The sequence below is a fragment of the Tiliqua scincoides genome, chromosome 6 (assembly GCF_035046505.1).
Source record: "Tiliqua scincoides isolate rTilSci1 chromosome 6, rTilSci1.hap2, whole genome shotgun sequence".
NCBI classification, from domain to species: Eukaryota; Metazoa; Chordata; class Lepidosauria; order Squamata; family Scincidae; genus Tiliqua; species Tiliqua scincoides.
In genome coordinates, this window is record NC_089826.1 from 38,867,669 (window position 1) to 38,884,312 (window position 16,644).

At 43.8% G+C, this 16,644-nt stretch overlaps 1 protein-coding gene across 1 annotated transcript in view; it reads right to left on the reverse strand.

Annotated features, from left to right (window-relative positions):
• The window catches only part of MAML3 (mastermind like transcriptional coactivator 3), a 354,762-nt gene that overhangs the window by 122,628 nt on the left and 215,490 nt on the right, over positions 1–16,644 (reverse strand). Inside the window, exon 2 of the mRNA XM_066632226.1 lies at positions 4,217–5,716. Within this exon, the coding sequence (XP_066488323.1) occupies positions 4,217–5,716 (1,500 nt within the window). The remainder of the gene's footprint in view (positions 1–4,216; positions 5,717–16,644) is intronic.

Sequence of the window (16,644 nt, forward strand, 5' to 3'; positions counted from 1 at the left end):
GGTAACAGCCTATCCTCCATACCTACTTTACCCAGGCTTCGCGCACTGGAGAGGACACTCTGTTCCAGAACCACCATTCAGAGCGTGACACCATAGTCTTCCGAGACTGAAGGATGCCAACACAAAGCACAGGCTGTGTTGTTTGTAAGATCAAATGCAATTAGGAAGCCAAATGAAGTGCATGGACTTTCTCCCCACACTACAGGGCTCCTTTCCCTTCCTCCAATACATTTCTATAGCTGTCCAGCTACTGGTGTTGCCACCGTAGAGTTAAGAGGGAACTTTTTTCCCCACAGCTTTACAGGAATAATAGTCTCCACACAGCCTTTAATCTGGCAGCTCTAAAACACACATAGCAAGACAATTATTGTGTGAGTTCAGGTTAAGAAAAAAGTGAAGCACATAATAACTATCTTAAGCATGCAGTGATATGTCCCCATTCTGGAGACAGCGTCAAAAAGAAGACGGGAGGTTTTTTCCTGTTATTGTTTCCATGAAGCTGAATAGAGGTAAGTTGTTCTAGCCATCCTGGATTGCCTTTGTTTCCTGAGGCAGGGAGAAGAGGGGGGCAACATCTATGAGACTATGTTATGAGACTACGAGCTCTATGTTATCAGAAGATCTTTTCCCATCATTGTGAGGAACAATTATTCCTGACTACATAGGGAGGTCAATCAACAAACATTTTTTTTTTTTTTCAGGAAAGCAGCAAGAGAAAAGAAAGGGAAATACATTCCAGATGGAAGGCTACTGTTTTACCTTTCCCACCTAAGCCAACCTTTTCTCTGTGTGCCTCTAAATTGGTCTGCTGGGACTAGAAAGACCTTTCAATATGGAAACCTTAGGCTTCTATTTCTGTGGAGGTCATTTGAAGGTGAACTAGAAGTGGCTTATGAAGGAAAGGCATGGCTTCTTTCTAGAGTTAGTATCAACACTTACTTTGCCTGGAAATAAAAGGTTTTTTGTTATTGTTTTGTTTTTTTGAGAATGCCTTTAACTTGTTAGGAACATAAAGTGCATCCTTTTGAGTGTACCTAATTTTTTTTTTTTTTAAGTTTGACAGAGCACAGTAGCTAAATAATATAAGTAAGACTTTTCTACAAAGAAGCAATTATTTTTGTTGCGACCTGTGATAGGATGAATCACACTATTAGGCCACCACTTCTGTGGGATGGTGAAGAGGATTTATACATATTTCATAAATATTCAGAGGTCGCAATGGACAGGGCAGACCCTTGGACAATGCACTGAACAACAGCCTCCAGCTATATTTATGGCCCAACTGGTTTCCCGCTTGCACTGGTCACTGCAGGCCACTCCACAGGTACTGCATATACCTGGCATAGCCCCACACATAGGAATGTGTGCCTTATACCAATGAGCCCATTGAGTTCTATACTGTACTGTCTACATTGACTGACAGGAACTCTTCAGTGTTTCAGGCAGGAGCCTTTTCTAGCCCATTGTGGACATATGGGGTATTGAACATGGGACTTTCTACATGCAAATTAGGTGCTCTGCTGTTGAGCTATGATTCCTCCAGCTTCAGCAACACTCAGCTTCAGCTATTGTTAATGTGTTCAAACACCCCCTCATCAAATTGGTGTTTAGCAGTAGTGGCCTCACAAATCACCTGTGAATAGCCCACAACTAGTTTCCTCCATCCCTGGAGTTCATTATGAACAGTGAATGGCCCTACCCTGGTTATGGCACTTGTCTTCTATGGTATGAAAACAGAAGAAATTAGCTAGCTGGACAGCCCAATGGTCTATTCTGTGCCCCACATGGGCCAAACAATGCACTCCTCATTATACATACCTGGAAAATCCTCCACATCAAGCAAACACATGAGTCAGAAGCATCACATTGTGCTCAGGAGCAGTACTTACTGCTCTGGAAAGAGCTGATTTAGTACACTCTGTTTTTACTAAGATTAACAAAAGGACATTCAGTTCACCTGCTGAGAACAGCTTCCCACTTCTCAGGGACCACGACACTCTCAGAACCCACATTTTCTTCAAAAGAAAAGGCAAACATCACTCATTCCCCCAGCCAACAGGTCAACAGGCAGGCTGACTGATTTTTATAGGCCAGTTCCCTTTCCACATTAAGAGCATACGCACTCCTGCTTGAGAAACAAGACCACACTCAGTCCCATGGGTGAAAAAAGAATGTGCTTTGGTCAGAGTGAAGCCAAGGGTGTCAGGCTTCTTTGGGACCTTGATCTAAAACCCCTGGCAAGCAAGTTTACAGAAGCATATTTCAACATGCCATTTGCTGCAGTGTGGAACAAAATCACATTGTGGCTGCTGCAGCAGCTGCTACTACTACTGAGAATTTTATATAAGGTCAACTGCAAATCACTTCACATCTCTCTCTCTCTCTCTCTCCTCCCCCCCCTTAAGAGATCTTCTGGGTGACCTGGACTTGCCTTCAAGAGTGCTTGTTCATATACACAGACTTCTCAGTAACAAGACATTGATGATGCGGAGTTTCCTGACAGTGTAGCAAACTGCACATTCTGAATTGTGAATGCAGCCAGCAAGCAACACTATCAGAACAGAGTAACATGTATCAAATATTTCCACCCTGTTATGTCAAAATTAGTTAATTGGTGGCACTTACTTGCATCTATCAGCAGGAAGTGAAAGGTTCCTGCACTAGCCTTATAACACAATAATTTTACACATTGAATCCTCCCAATGTTTGGCTAATTTTCATTTGTAGCTACTGAGACACATTTTTTACATATACTCCATCTCACGGTGCTTTAAATCTTCCTCAATGTCACTCTGTAAGGAAGGCAAGTAGTCTGATTTCATGTATCTGATGGAGTGGACTCTCGTTCATAAACATCTTGAAATAAGTTGGTTAGTTTTTAGGGTGCTAGAAGACACTTGGTTGTTTTTCAAGTGGCTATTAGCATAGGATGCTAATTGCCCCATTTACAATCAATCAATCAATCAAATAAAATTGAAAGGATGCAGTATGAGAAATGTCAATCACTTGTTCAGGATGAACAGTCTAGACTCTGGAAAAGAATGTTCCAAACTATTACTACCATAGATCACAGAATATTAGAGATGCAAGTGACCTTGGAGGTCATCGAATCCAAGCCCTTGCTCAATGCAGGTGACCGCTACAGCATCCCTCACAGATGAACATCCAGCCTCTGCCTGAAACCTTTCAACCGGAGAAATCTCACTAATGAACAAGGCACTGTCCCCATGCTGGAAAGGAAGCAATTACAGTTAGAAAATTCTTCCTAATATCTAGTCTGAATCTACTTCCCTGTAGTTTCAACCATTAGTTCTGATCTTGCTTTCAGGAGCCACAGAATCAATCCTTCTTCTGTGTGACAATCCTTTAGATATTTTGACCAGGCTGAGATAGCTTCCCTTTGTCTCCTCTTCTCTAGACTAAACATACAAAGCTCTTTCAATCACTCCTCACAGGACTTGGTATCCAGATCCTTCATCATCTTTGTTGCCCTCCTCTGTTCCAGCTTGTTAATATCCTTCTCAAAATGTGTTGCCCATAACTGGACATAGTATACCAAGTGAGATATGACTAATGCAGAGTTGAGTAGAACTATTACTACTTGTGATTATGCCACTGTTAATGCAGCCTAGCATTGGATTAACTACTGTTGCAAATCTAGGCCTTGGCAATAAATGTCAGTCGTAGTCGTAGTCGTAGTCGTAGTAGTAGTAGTAACTTTATTGTCATTGTGCTACAGCACAACAAAATGTATGCACCTTTGAGATACAAGCCTAAATATATACTACAATTCCAACAATCACACTCTACACACTCACCCACACATTCTATACAACATGCATCATAATATAAAAACAGTATAACAGACCATAATGCCCAGAAGCATGGTAACAACTATATCGCCTTATTAGGTCATGTTAGGTCTCCTGGGGAGAGGTGTATGTGATTGATGTCATCCTGAAAAAAACAAGCTAATGCTTCCCAGCCTTACTGGGGCCATACTCCGCAGACCATCAGGGAGATGTCTGAATGGTGCATCATGGGATGTGCTGGCAGATGTCATGGTCCACCAGCATAGCCCTCAGATAGGACTGGGCCCTAAGAGGAGGAGCCTGCAGTAGCTAAAGCACTGCAGTCGCCTTTCCAAGATTTTTCTGCAAACCCAAACAACAAAATAAAACAAGCCATGCAAAGAGATTTCTCCGTTTACACTTACCTGACCAAGGGAGGGGAGCGTTCCATACGCCATCTGCTGATTCATCATTCCTTTCTGTTTCATAACAAGCATGCGTTTCTGCTCCTCACTTAAGTGAGCCATCTGCGCTTGCATTTGTGGCTGTTGGGGCTGCGGCTGCGGCATGTATGGCATCATGGGATTCTTGCTGGGATTGGCCATTGGCGGAGTCATTCTTTGACTCAAGTCAGCATTAAAATGAGTCAGAGGTTTTGTGTTGCCATAAGAAAGCATATTGGTTTGTTTGCTCAAGGAATTTGTACCCAGATTATTTGGCTGCTGACCAATCATGTTCATGTGGTTTTGAGGGAGGTAGTTATTCATTGTAGTCTTTTGTGGGTTGTTTGCCGTAGGAGGCACTACAGGATTTTGGTTGTTAAAGGCTTGGGGATACATCATTGGGCTATTTGGTTTATCTGTACTGAAGGGTCCTCCATAAGGACTAGATGGAGGCCCCACCGGGGACCAGCTAGATGCTTGATTTGGATGTTGCTGCTGCTGCTGCTGCTTTTGTTGCATGAGTTTAGCTCGTTGCTGCTGCTGGGCTGCCATCTGTTTAAGCTGCTCGGCAGGAGACAAGTCGGCGCTGGGCACAGCTACAGGGCCAGACCCTGGGCCTGCTGTTGCCACTGTTGTTGGATTGATGAGATAACCATTGCCAGGTCGTGACTGAGTTTGGCTTGGGGTATGTGCTTGGTTGGGAGTTGGAGGTGACTGAACAACACAGTTTGCTGGTGAGCTGTCAGGGAGTGAAGCTGGAGGTGCACTAGAAACAGAAGGTATGCTAGAAGCCAGAGGGACATTTGAAAATGGAGGACCTGATGAAGAAGGTCTTACCTGGGGAGACCCTATTGGTACATGGGCAAATGGAGAGTGAGATGGATCACTTTTAACACTTGCACTTTCCTGGGTCTCAGTGGCTGGTCTGGGAAATTCAGGCTCTTTTTTTTCTTCGAAGTCCTCATTGAACAAATCTTGTATGTCATCCTCTGGAACAGTGTTAGCCAGCTCATCTATTAGCTCTTGCCACTCTTGATCATTCAGATTAATGTCTGAAAAGAGCTTATTCTGATTTGAAGGGGATGTGTCTGAATTGTCAATGCAACTAGAATCATCTAAGGGCTCTTGTTTTAGTTCCTTGTTGTTGTGAAGAATGTTGAAACTATCTTCCAGGTCACTGCATCCATTGATGGGGAGTTTTATCTCCGAAAGTCCGCCATTTTTACCCAAGTCATCCAAACCACTGGCATGAGTTCCACTATTTTGCAGGGGCAAAGATGGCTTCATATCAAGCTGGTGAAGAGGGGACATAGAAGGTAAAGGCAAATTATTGGGCAAGTTGTTGATTCCATCAATCCCAGGAACCTCCTTTCGTATCCGCTTGCTAGCTGACGAGAAGCTACTGTCACAGACACCATTTTGCTGTTCCCCATTGAGTGGTGAGCGTGCACCTTCCAACTTCCTCTTCACTGTCTCGTGTAGCTTAAAGAAACAGAACAAAGGAAAATTTACTCCCTTGCACGTATTTCTACCCTTCACTACTTAAAAACCCCTATGTAATACATTTTACTAACAGTAGGCTTATGATTCAGTAATCGTGTATTTTGAGATCTCGGAGAGACAGAACCATTGCATCAAGCAGCCCATTCACACACAGCCCAATTTATTAATGTTGATCTTCTGATTCTGTTGTTCCCATTTTGGTGAACTGGACTGTGAGAGAAACTGGGATGCTCTAGTGCCTATAGTAGCCCTGAGTGGGTGCTGGAGCCATGCCTCCATGTCTCTCCAAATTAATATAAAATATAAGCTAACAGCTTGATGTGCCAGAGTGATGAATGAGAACTTCCATCCCACATGGATTAATTAGCTTTGTACTTGTTAGTTACAGGTAAACTACCAGCAAATGTAATGTTAACTATATAGATTGAGGAGCTTATTTTTACTCTAAAGAAACAAGTAAGTAGAGTTCAAATCTAGAACTGCTGAATTCTCTGAAGCTGCAATAGATTCTCAAAAATATCATTGTAGAAAATGACACCTTCAGGAGCTCATAGCAGCTTTGGGGAAAGGGTATTTTGCAGGAAAGTGGGAGAGATTATCCCTTTACATCCACATGGCAGTTCTGATTCAGATCAGCTTGCCACCTAGGTGCTCTTTTTGAGTAAGAATAAGCCCCCAAATAGATGATGATGATGCATGTCATGTCCTATTGTTTGTATTTAACATGCACAGTTTGGCTCTTATATACTGCAGATGTAACAATTGTATGCTGCAAGAAATTTTGCAATATCATTATGTTGCTTTATGGGTTGTGGGAGCTTTTTTTAAGGCCTTTTATTAAAGGTAGAAACAATAGTAGGGAGGGGAGGAAACAGAGGTCATCACTTCAGTGAACTTAATTTGGACTCTTGGTATTAAAACAATAGAGGACAAAATGTTGGTGATTTAAATAATTTTTTTAGCTGCTCTATGCCATGGACTTTCCATTTGCACCATTTTTAACATTGTTATTCTCCCTATCATAAATCTGGTTCAGTTTTCCTGTCCTCATTTGTTATCCCAGAGTCATACCTTATCAGCCTTTCAGGTCCTTAAAGGCGAAGCAAATGCCAGATTTTGTTCAACTCTACTAGGAAGTGGCACCCAGAGCATGGATGCCAACTGTTTTTTGCTCATTCCTCTTCTCAGCTATCTAGCTATTTTGAACTAAGGCCTTCTATTCTGCCTTTCTTCCCTTGCCCAGGACATTTATTGTTGCTCCGACTGAGGGACACCACTATCTCAACCAATTGGTCTTACTTTAGTGTCAGCGTTAAATGCACAAGACAAGGCTTAGGCACCACTTAAATCCCACTTAAGCCCTCTAAATATCACTGAAGTGATAGCTCTGGGATGAACAAGACTCTGCCAAGGAGGGAAAGAAACTCTGCAATGGCGTCTCTCCAGGCTTTAACTCTTTTTGAACGTATTGTAGCAAGACACAGTTTTAGACAAATGAACCGAGGAAACAATTGGAATATTATTTAAACAATCTCTTCCATCTCTTCCACATTACCTTCCTTATTACCAGTCATGCCTTAGACGGTGCTAGTTTTACAAGGTAGACTAATAGGCTACAAGAACAAAACTCCAGGTTTGGTATCTAAATTGAAGCTCCATAAGACCTGCTTCCCCCACTCTTTGGTTCCCTTTCTGATCTGCCAGATACAAGTGGGGTTTTCCCTTCCCGATTTTATATTTTGTGCTTGTTAATTTCCCTGCACAGGATTAGTAGAATCCTTTAGCACTAAAATATGCCAAAGATTATAGCTGGTGATGAGCCATTGTGCACAGTGTACAAAATGAAATGGTAGACCAAGGCAGCAAAATTATGGACATTCCACTCCAGTCTGGAGCAGGTTCATATTTCTAAATGCCCATCCATGTTTTAAAAAATTAAAAAACAACCTTTCCTTTAGCATATCAGGAAAATAAGCCTTGCCAAACCCTGGAAGTGCTAATTTAGTATATGCAGGAAACTTTCTGTACAGAGAAGTGTTCAAAACGATTGACCCTCCTCCACAACCTGAAGTGGTATTGTCCAGAATTCTTCTATTCCATTCTGTTACCTCATTCAGCACAATACATTGAACTATGCTTGCATATTACAAATTCCTACTGTCTTTTTAAATGTAGTTTGCAATTTGTGTAATAGGTTGTTATGGAAAATCAATAAAAAAAGTTAAACACACATTCCTCAGCTCTAAATATTTGCCCATGTATTCCCCATGTGCACAGACAAAAAAAGTGTACCTGTAGTATTTTTATTTCTTGTCACAGACAGAGTGAACCAGATGCATGAAAATCTACTGCATTCCAGCCACCTGACTCCTTCCTTCCTTCCCTTGCTACTTCAGACACACTGTTCATCAGTTTGGATATGCAAAAATAGTGGGACATTTTCAGAGGCAATTCATCTTGCCATTGTGAGGCAGTCATTTGCTACACTGGATAAAGTGCACAGCTAGCCTCCTTATAGGTAAATGAGGCACAGAAAAACCCAGTTGAAATCTGATCTGGACCAGTTCTGTAGCACTGAAATGCAAGTGGAATGAGGTCAATCACATTGCTGCATTCCCCCAAGGGAAAGATGCATCCTTCAGGCATGGTTTACGCTTATTGTGTCTTGCCTTGTCAAATGGATGGTGCATAATAAGATCTGATGCACTGATAAGCTTTCTTTTTTGGGACTGCTGATTTGGTTATGTTGGGCTAACCCAGCAAGTTCCCTGACACTTACTTACTCCTTGGGAACACCTGAACACTTAAAAAGAATCAGGGCTTAATAGGCCGTGATAAACTCTCATCTGAACAAGTGATTATGACAGCAGTGATTAACAATAGCAAGTTAGTTCAGTTTAAATAAAGAACACCCCACTCCCGATGCCTGTAGACTCCACTTTCAAAGGCCTCTAACAATTCTGAATATTGACCAAGCTCCTAAGACACTCCTAAGGCACTACAGTCCAACTATACCAGGGATGAATCATGGATGAAATGCAGTAACGCACAGCTTTGCATGCAGAAGGTTCCAGATCCAATTCCTGGCAACTCCCGCCAGGATGTGAAAGACCCCTATCTGGACCCCTGGTGAACTAGTGACAGTCAATGCAGACAGACCCAGATGGCCAATGGTCTGACTTAGGATGACTTATGTTCTTAGGATAGGCAGTTTCATTTTCACCTACACATCCCTTACTCTGGGAACAACCCAGCTGGAGCGCAACTTGACCCTCTGAGGGCTGTTTCACATTACATACATACATACATCATTTTACATAAGTTGGGGTTCACCTATGTATCTGTGGTGTACCCCATTACAGGCAAGGAAGATACACATCATTTTCCCCATCATGAACACGTGGTATCTACACATGACAGAGAAACAGGGCCTGTTAAACCTCATATGTGAAGCTTGTAACTACTGTATGCGGCATCCATTGTAACCTAAGGAATGGTGATGTCATAAATAATGTTACAAAAACTATACAAAGAATGTCTTCTGGCAACTTATGTTTACCCCAAAGCAGAAGGCATGGATGGCCATATGTGCATGCACAGGTTGTTCACATGTTTAAATTGTACCTGGGCACATTTATGCATGCAAGTTCAATCACTGAATTAGTTCAGGCAATACTTACCCTATCCTACTGGTCTCATGCACTGAATGACGTGTGCTCATTCTAATTGCATGGGGGAGTTTCTAATTGCTTGGAAAGGTTTGTCCAAACTACCCCCCTACAAGTAGTTTTAGCAGTGTGTGTGATTTTGCTGAACCTCCCCCCCTCATGCATTGGGCGAATTACAGGAGAAGCAGGGAAAATGAAGGAAGCGTCCAGGATGTGCACATGTTATTAAATGTGTAGGGATAGGTTGAATGAAGTAAGTATCAGAGACAGGCAAGTCAGACACAGCTTGACTTGAGTCGAGTCACAAATCTCCACCCCTACGATTTGAATAAAAAATGAGTCCTAGCGGGGATCCTTTCTGAGTCACCAAGTCACCTTTTCGCAACTGAAAAGAAGCATGAGTCTTTTTGATACACGTGTCAGGCGCAGAAAAAAAAAGGGAACTGTTGCTGGTGTGTGGGTGTGTGGGTGTGTGTGTGGGTGGGTGGGAGTTCTCTTTAACCACTCCCTTGCTGCCCCATCCAATCTGGAAACGGCATGAGGGGGTGGGGTGGACTGTGTGAGAGTGGGGACAGAAGCGGCAAGAGAGAGGAGGGTCATGCGCAGCAGCTGCAAGGCTTACCAGGATGACAAAATCCTTTGCAGCTCTATTCAGAACTAGTAAGCAAGCAGACCCAGACACAGACAGAGTCTGCATGCATGGGGATGAGTGAAAGGTCAAGGGGCCCTTGACTCAAGTGTTTTGCTGAGTCTTCCACACATGTGACTCGACTGTAAATGAGTCAGCGAAAAACACTGATTTTTGTGACTCAGAGTTGAGTCACCTGACTCAAGTTCCCATCTCTGGTAATACCATCCAAACCAGCCCATTGCTTGTTTGTACCTGGGTGAAGTTATTCACGCATTCTGTTCAGTGCGGATACAATCCATGTACAGCACACATGGATTGCGGAAGTGTGAAAATGAACCCAGGTATAGTCATCCATGTGAAAATGTGTACCAGGGAACAGCACAATGTGTGAAGAGCCCTAGTGGAGATTATTTATATGCTGCAGGAGAAGGAAGTTGTTTGTGGGACAGGAGAGAGTGCAACTTTATAGGAATTTTTTTTAATTAAGAGGTGAAAGAGCATGTGCAGAGTGCATGCCACCCACCCACACATACGCACACAGAATCATTCATCTTGACGTGTTCAGCAGGGCTGCAGTGGGCACAGCTCAGTGTATCAACTACACAAACAAGGGAGCACTTAAGGCTGTCGACAGAGCTTTCATCTGCTGCAGGAAAGCTGCTCCACTTCATCCCACCAGCAGCAAGTCATTTTTCAGAAGAAATTAGACCAAGGTGCTGTTGTTATAGCAACAGTCAGAGCCACTTACACAGCCCATCCCCCCCATCTCATTCCAACTTCAGTGGGCAGCAATTTCAATTATGTATAGGGAGTGACCAGGACTGCTGCTGTTTAGCACTTTTATTGCTCCTTCAAAACAAGCTCCGAGACTGAATTCTCTTTCAGCTTCAACTCTGGTCATAAAAGTCAAATGCACTTCACAGCATTTTACACTGTTCCCCCCACCATCACCACCACACATACACAGAGCTAGTGGTCAGGGAGCCCATAGACAGGGAGGCTCCAGTGGCTATCACAGAGGTTTTGATCTACATCGTGTGCTCGCTTCCACTGACTTTTCTGTCTGTAACCCAGACAGGTTCAGGTGCTTTCAGTACAAACCAAGTAGGGTTTGACAGAAGACCGCTAATGCAAGAGTACATCCATGATTTCTCAGTACCAAAGAACTCTGCAGAACTGGTGCTCCCAGGAATCTTTCGTATACTGTAGGAATCTGGGGGTTGATGACTTGAACCTCAGTGTGGGAATGACTGAGATTGTGTCATGGGGCAGGAAACATACAAAACTGCTTTAAACCATTGGTCTCTGTATCTCAGCATCATCAGCACTGATTGGCAGTGACTCTCCAATGTTTCAGACAGCGGTCTATCTGGGGATACCAGGGACTGAACCTGGCACCTTCTACGTGCAACACATGTGCTCAAACACTGAGTTGCAGTCCCTCCTCCTTTGGCTTGTATGCATCCTTTACTAAATAAACACATCTCTAAATGTGCCTGTAGAAGACTCAGGTATCAAGACAGGGTGCAATGCTCCTCTCATCATCCCATGACTGAAATCTCTATAAAAATGTATCCTTCTTATTCCCTGTGCCATTTCAGATGAGCAGCACTGTCATTTGTGCTCAAATGAACTTACACTCCTGCAGCAGTGATTGAATATTAGGATCCCAGAACTGTGAGGCTGGCATGTGTATTGAGGTCAAAGACTTGAGCCTACGTATAACACACTCCGAACAGATTAGCAGGCAGCACCATACAGGTTAAGGATCAAATACTATCCAACTTTCCAGCAATGGTGCAGCCGTGCCAATAGGGTGTGCGCTGCATCTGTGGTATGAGAGTGGTTATGGAGACCTCCACAAGGTAAGGGAACATTTGTTCCCTTGCCTCGGGGCTGCATTGCAGCTGCACCAGTACAGGAAAGTTGGATAGGACTGGGCCCTACGACACTTCCACAAGCAGAAATGAAAAGCATGCAAAGTGCCTGGGTAGATCTTGGATTGTCTCAAGCAACTCCACATTTCAATTAGCCAGTGAAATGCTTCTTGCTTTTAAGGAAGGATGAGAAATAACTGCTAAATGTCGATCTCTGATTATTGGGCCAATGTTTCACAACTCTTAGTCATAATCACATGAATGTGAGATAAAGGGTGGGGAATGAAATAACCTATTCAAATGCTAAATGTTTCTGGTATCATTTTCTAATGCTTCAGTAAAGCGGAAATTAGCTGTATAAAGGCAACCGCTAACAAATTATAACTTAGCCGTCTTCTAACTATCTGTCCACTTGTCAAGTGAGGTGCAAGCAGAATCATGTTGGCTGGGCCTACTCCCTCATGTGTTTAGTATAAGGTGATCCACTTGAAAATTCTGATCTGAAGCCTGTGATCTTGACTGCATATCTTGGTTGTATGTGCATGAAGGGCCTGTTCTCACCATATGCTAAATGCATGGCATTAGTGAGGTAGGACCAGTGGATGCGCAGAGTGGAGTCAGAGTGGAGTCAGCAAGTACTAGAAGAAGACTATTCCATAGGCTTCTTCTCCATTCCCGCTACTAAAGTGCAGTGGTTAGAAAGCTGAAACAACATAATATAAGGCCCTCAGGATTAAGCACATTTAGGGCACAATCCTAACCCCTTATGTCAGTGCTTTCCAGCACTGACATAAGGGCAATGCAGCTCCGAGATAAGGGAACAAACATTCCCTTACTTTGAGGAGGCTTCCGTGAGTGACACCCAACTGCAGGATGCAGCACATGTCCCATTGGCACCGCTATGCCAGTGCTAGAAAGCACTGACATAAGGGGTTAGGATTGCGCCCTTAAGCACCTTTGCACATCGCACATGTGCACTTCACCACTGTGGATCAATCTGCTGTGTAAATATGTTGGATATTTAAAATGACTAAACAAAGCACTCTACACGAACTATTGGAAACAAGCTATACCTTTTGCCTATCAAACTATGCAGCCTCTCAGTTCAGGCATCATGCTAAACCATGGTTTGTGCTAATCAGGTTGTGCATAGTTAAAATCAGGCAAACCATAGTTTTCCAGGTTCATTTCTGTTTCATTTTCAATCTGCTTAACATTCCTGAAGTAGCCTCATAGCAACAGCCCATAACTATGGTTTGTCAACAATTCACACATAAGCACAAACCGTGGCTTGCAAGCCCACTTCAGCATTTTATTTTTAGCATTTGATTGATGAGGATTCTCCCACTACATAGCTGAAGGAAAGCACTCATTCCACAATGGGTCAATACAGCCCACATTCATTATGGAGGACAAGATGACATAAGAACATAGGAACAGCCCCACTGGATCAGGCCATAGGCCCATCTAGTCCAGCTTCCTGTATCTCACAGCGGCCCACCAAATGCCCCAGAGAGCACACCAGATAACAAGAGACCTCATCCTGGTGCCCTCCCTTGCATCTGGCATTCTGACATAACCCATTTCTAAAATCAGGAGGTTGCGCATACACATCATGGCTTGTACCCCATAATGGATTTTTCCTCCAGAAACATGTCCAATCCCCTTTTAAAGGCGTCTAGGGTAGACGCCAGCACCACATCCTGAGGCAAGGAGTTCCACAGACCGACCACACGCTGAGTAAATAAATATTTTCTTTTGTTTGTCCTAACCTGCCCAACACTCAATTTTAGTGGATGTCCCCTGGTTCTGGTATTATGTGAGAGTGTAAAGAGCATCTCCCTATCCACTCTGTCCATCCCCTGCATAATTTTGTATGTCTAAATCATGTCCCCCCTCAGGCATCTCTTTTCTAGGCTGAAGAGGCCCAAACGCCGTAGCCTTTCCTCATAAGGAAGGTGCCCCAGCCTCGTAATCATCTTAGTCGCTCTCTTTTGCACCTTTTCCATTTCCACTATGTCTTTTTTGAGATGCGGCGACCAGAACTGGACACAGTACTCCAGGTGTGGCCTTACCATAGATTTGTACAACGGCATTATAATACTAGCCGTTTTGTTCTCAATACCCTTCCTAATGATCCCAAGCATAGAATTGGCCTTCTTCACTGCCGCCGCACATTGGGTCGACACTTTCATCGACCTGTCCACCACCACCCCAAGATCTCTCTCCTGATCTGTCACAGACAGCTCAGAACCCATCAGCCTATATCTAAAGTTTTGATTTTTTGCCCCAATGTGCATGACTTTACACTTACTGACATTGAAGCGCATCTGCCATTTTGAAGCCCATTCTGCCAGTCTGGAGAGATTCTTCTGGAGCTCCTCACAATCACTTCTGGTCTTTACCACTCGGAAAAGTTTGGTGTCGTCTGCAAACTTAGCCACTTCACTGCTCAACCCTGTCTCTAGGTCATTTATGAAGATGCTGAAAAGCACCGGTCCCAGGACAGATCCTTGGGGCACACGCTTTTCACCTCTCTCCATTGTGAAAACTGCCCATTGACACCCGCTCTCTGCTTCCTGGCCTCCAACCAGTTCTCAATCCATGAGAGGACCTGTCCTCTAATTCCCTGACTGTGGAGTTTTTTCAGTAGCCTTTGGTGAGGGACAGTGTCAAACGCCTTCTGAAAGTCCAGATATATAATGTCCATGGGTTCTCCCAAATCCACATGCCTATTGGCCTTTTCAAAGAATTCTATAAGGTTCGTGAGGCAAGACTTACCCTTACAGAAGCCATGCTGACTCTCCCTCAGCAAGGCCTGTTCATCTATGTGTTTTGAGATCCTATCTTTGATGAGGCATTCCACCATCTTACCCGGTATGGATGTTAGGCTGACCGGCCTATAGTTTCCCGGGTCCCCCCTCTTTCCCTTTTTAAAGACAGTATGTCTTTAAACAGTATGTCTTTAAACAGTATGACAGTATGTTAAGCTGACCGGCCTATAGTTTCCCGGGTCGCCCCTCTTTCCCTTTTTAAAGACTGTCTTTTTAAAGACAGTATGGCTATCCCCTTGCACTAAGGCAGTCTCCCAGACTTCTTCCCACTTGCCCTCCTCCAATCATAGCACTTGTCACATGGAACAATGCTATGCCCTGAACCCCTCCACACATCACGGGGAGGCTGGAAAACAGATAGCCGGGGTGGGAAGGAGTTGAGATGAAACTGGGTGGGCAGAATGGAGAGGAGAGGAGGTGGATGATGTCTGGGGGAGGGAGCTGGTTTGGTGGCAGCAGTACGCACCAAATCTGAACCCGCTCCTTGGCTCAATCCACCTTCATGGATCCACATGGATTTGCACCAGCAATATTGCTGGTGCAAGTTCAAGTTGACCACCAGGCCAGCACAGAACCCCAGGGAAATGTTCACTTACAGGACCTCCAAGAGGAATTTTATCAGGGTGTACAAAGTTTATTTTGGGCCCTGTCCCAAGGGGGGGGGATGAAACAGAGCAGAAGAGGATGGTGACGAGGTGGACAGAACAAGGGTGGGAGGGCAAAATAGGGCAGGGGAAGGATGGTAACTGCTGGAAAAGTCTTTGGAGCCCTGGTCTATTGGGCTTCCCAATGCAGAGCCCAAGTCTACCTGCCCATGCAGCATAGATACAGTAATATGGAAAACCAAATGCACTCCTAATTATCTCTAACATTTTTTAAAAATAGAAAAATCACTGCAGAAAATTAGCAACATCATATTTAGCCTTACACTAGAATGGAAAGTGTCCTGTTTGCACCAAAACATATATCTGCAGCAGCTGTAACTCTGCAGCTGTGCCCCTGAGGTCCTATACACTCCTTCATGGCAGCAGATCTACACGCCAAGAGCTACTGTAGCAGGCCAGTTTCCTCCCATATTTGACACTGTGTTAAGGAGTGTCATGTATGCATTCCTTGGCACAACACAAATGGCCTTCAGTAGCAGTGGTGCACCCAGCATTCCATGTGGGCAGTGAGTCCAGGTGAGAAAGGACAATATAAGATCCCAGAAATTTCTGAGCCTCCTTCTTTGGCTCCCGGGCCCTCTTTTTGACCCTGGGCTGGGGTACAAATTACCCCTGTACCCTTCTCTTATGGGCCCTGTTCCCTTTCCCCAAGGAGGCCTCTGGAGGTCAAAACTTCCACGCAGGATGCAGTGGACATTGCTGTATCACCACATGGGGAATTAGGTAGGATTGGGCAGCAAGCAAGGTCATGGCACAGGTCAGATTCAAACTGGGGAAGTCCCAGAGTCACAGCTCAACCTCTTAGCCATTATGCTATCCAAGCTCCATTAAGCTAACATGATATAATTAGGTTGCTTTATTCCCTATTTCAGACACAGATTAAGCAAAGAAGTTGGGAACTGCTGCTGGGACTGATTATAATCCATGTATGGACAATATTTGACTAGAGATGGCTAGGCATCCTATAATGCCATTTTTTTTCCTCTTAAAGATTGATACTTCGTATTTTCATATCTCCAGTTTCAGTCTGCTTCACAGACAGAAAAGAAGCAAACACACAAAATAATAGGTCCTGAAATGTAGAACAATAATATAGAATCCCTTGGGAATATACGCGGCAATTATAGGCACAGGTGCAATTAATTTTCTCAATACTAAATTATCTATAAGCTCAGCTGGACCTCAGCATAATGAGTATGCCAGGGGATGAAACTTTCTTATTAGCGTCAAAT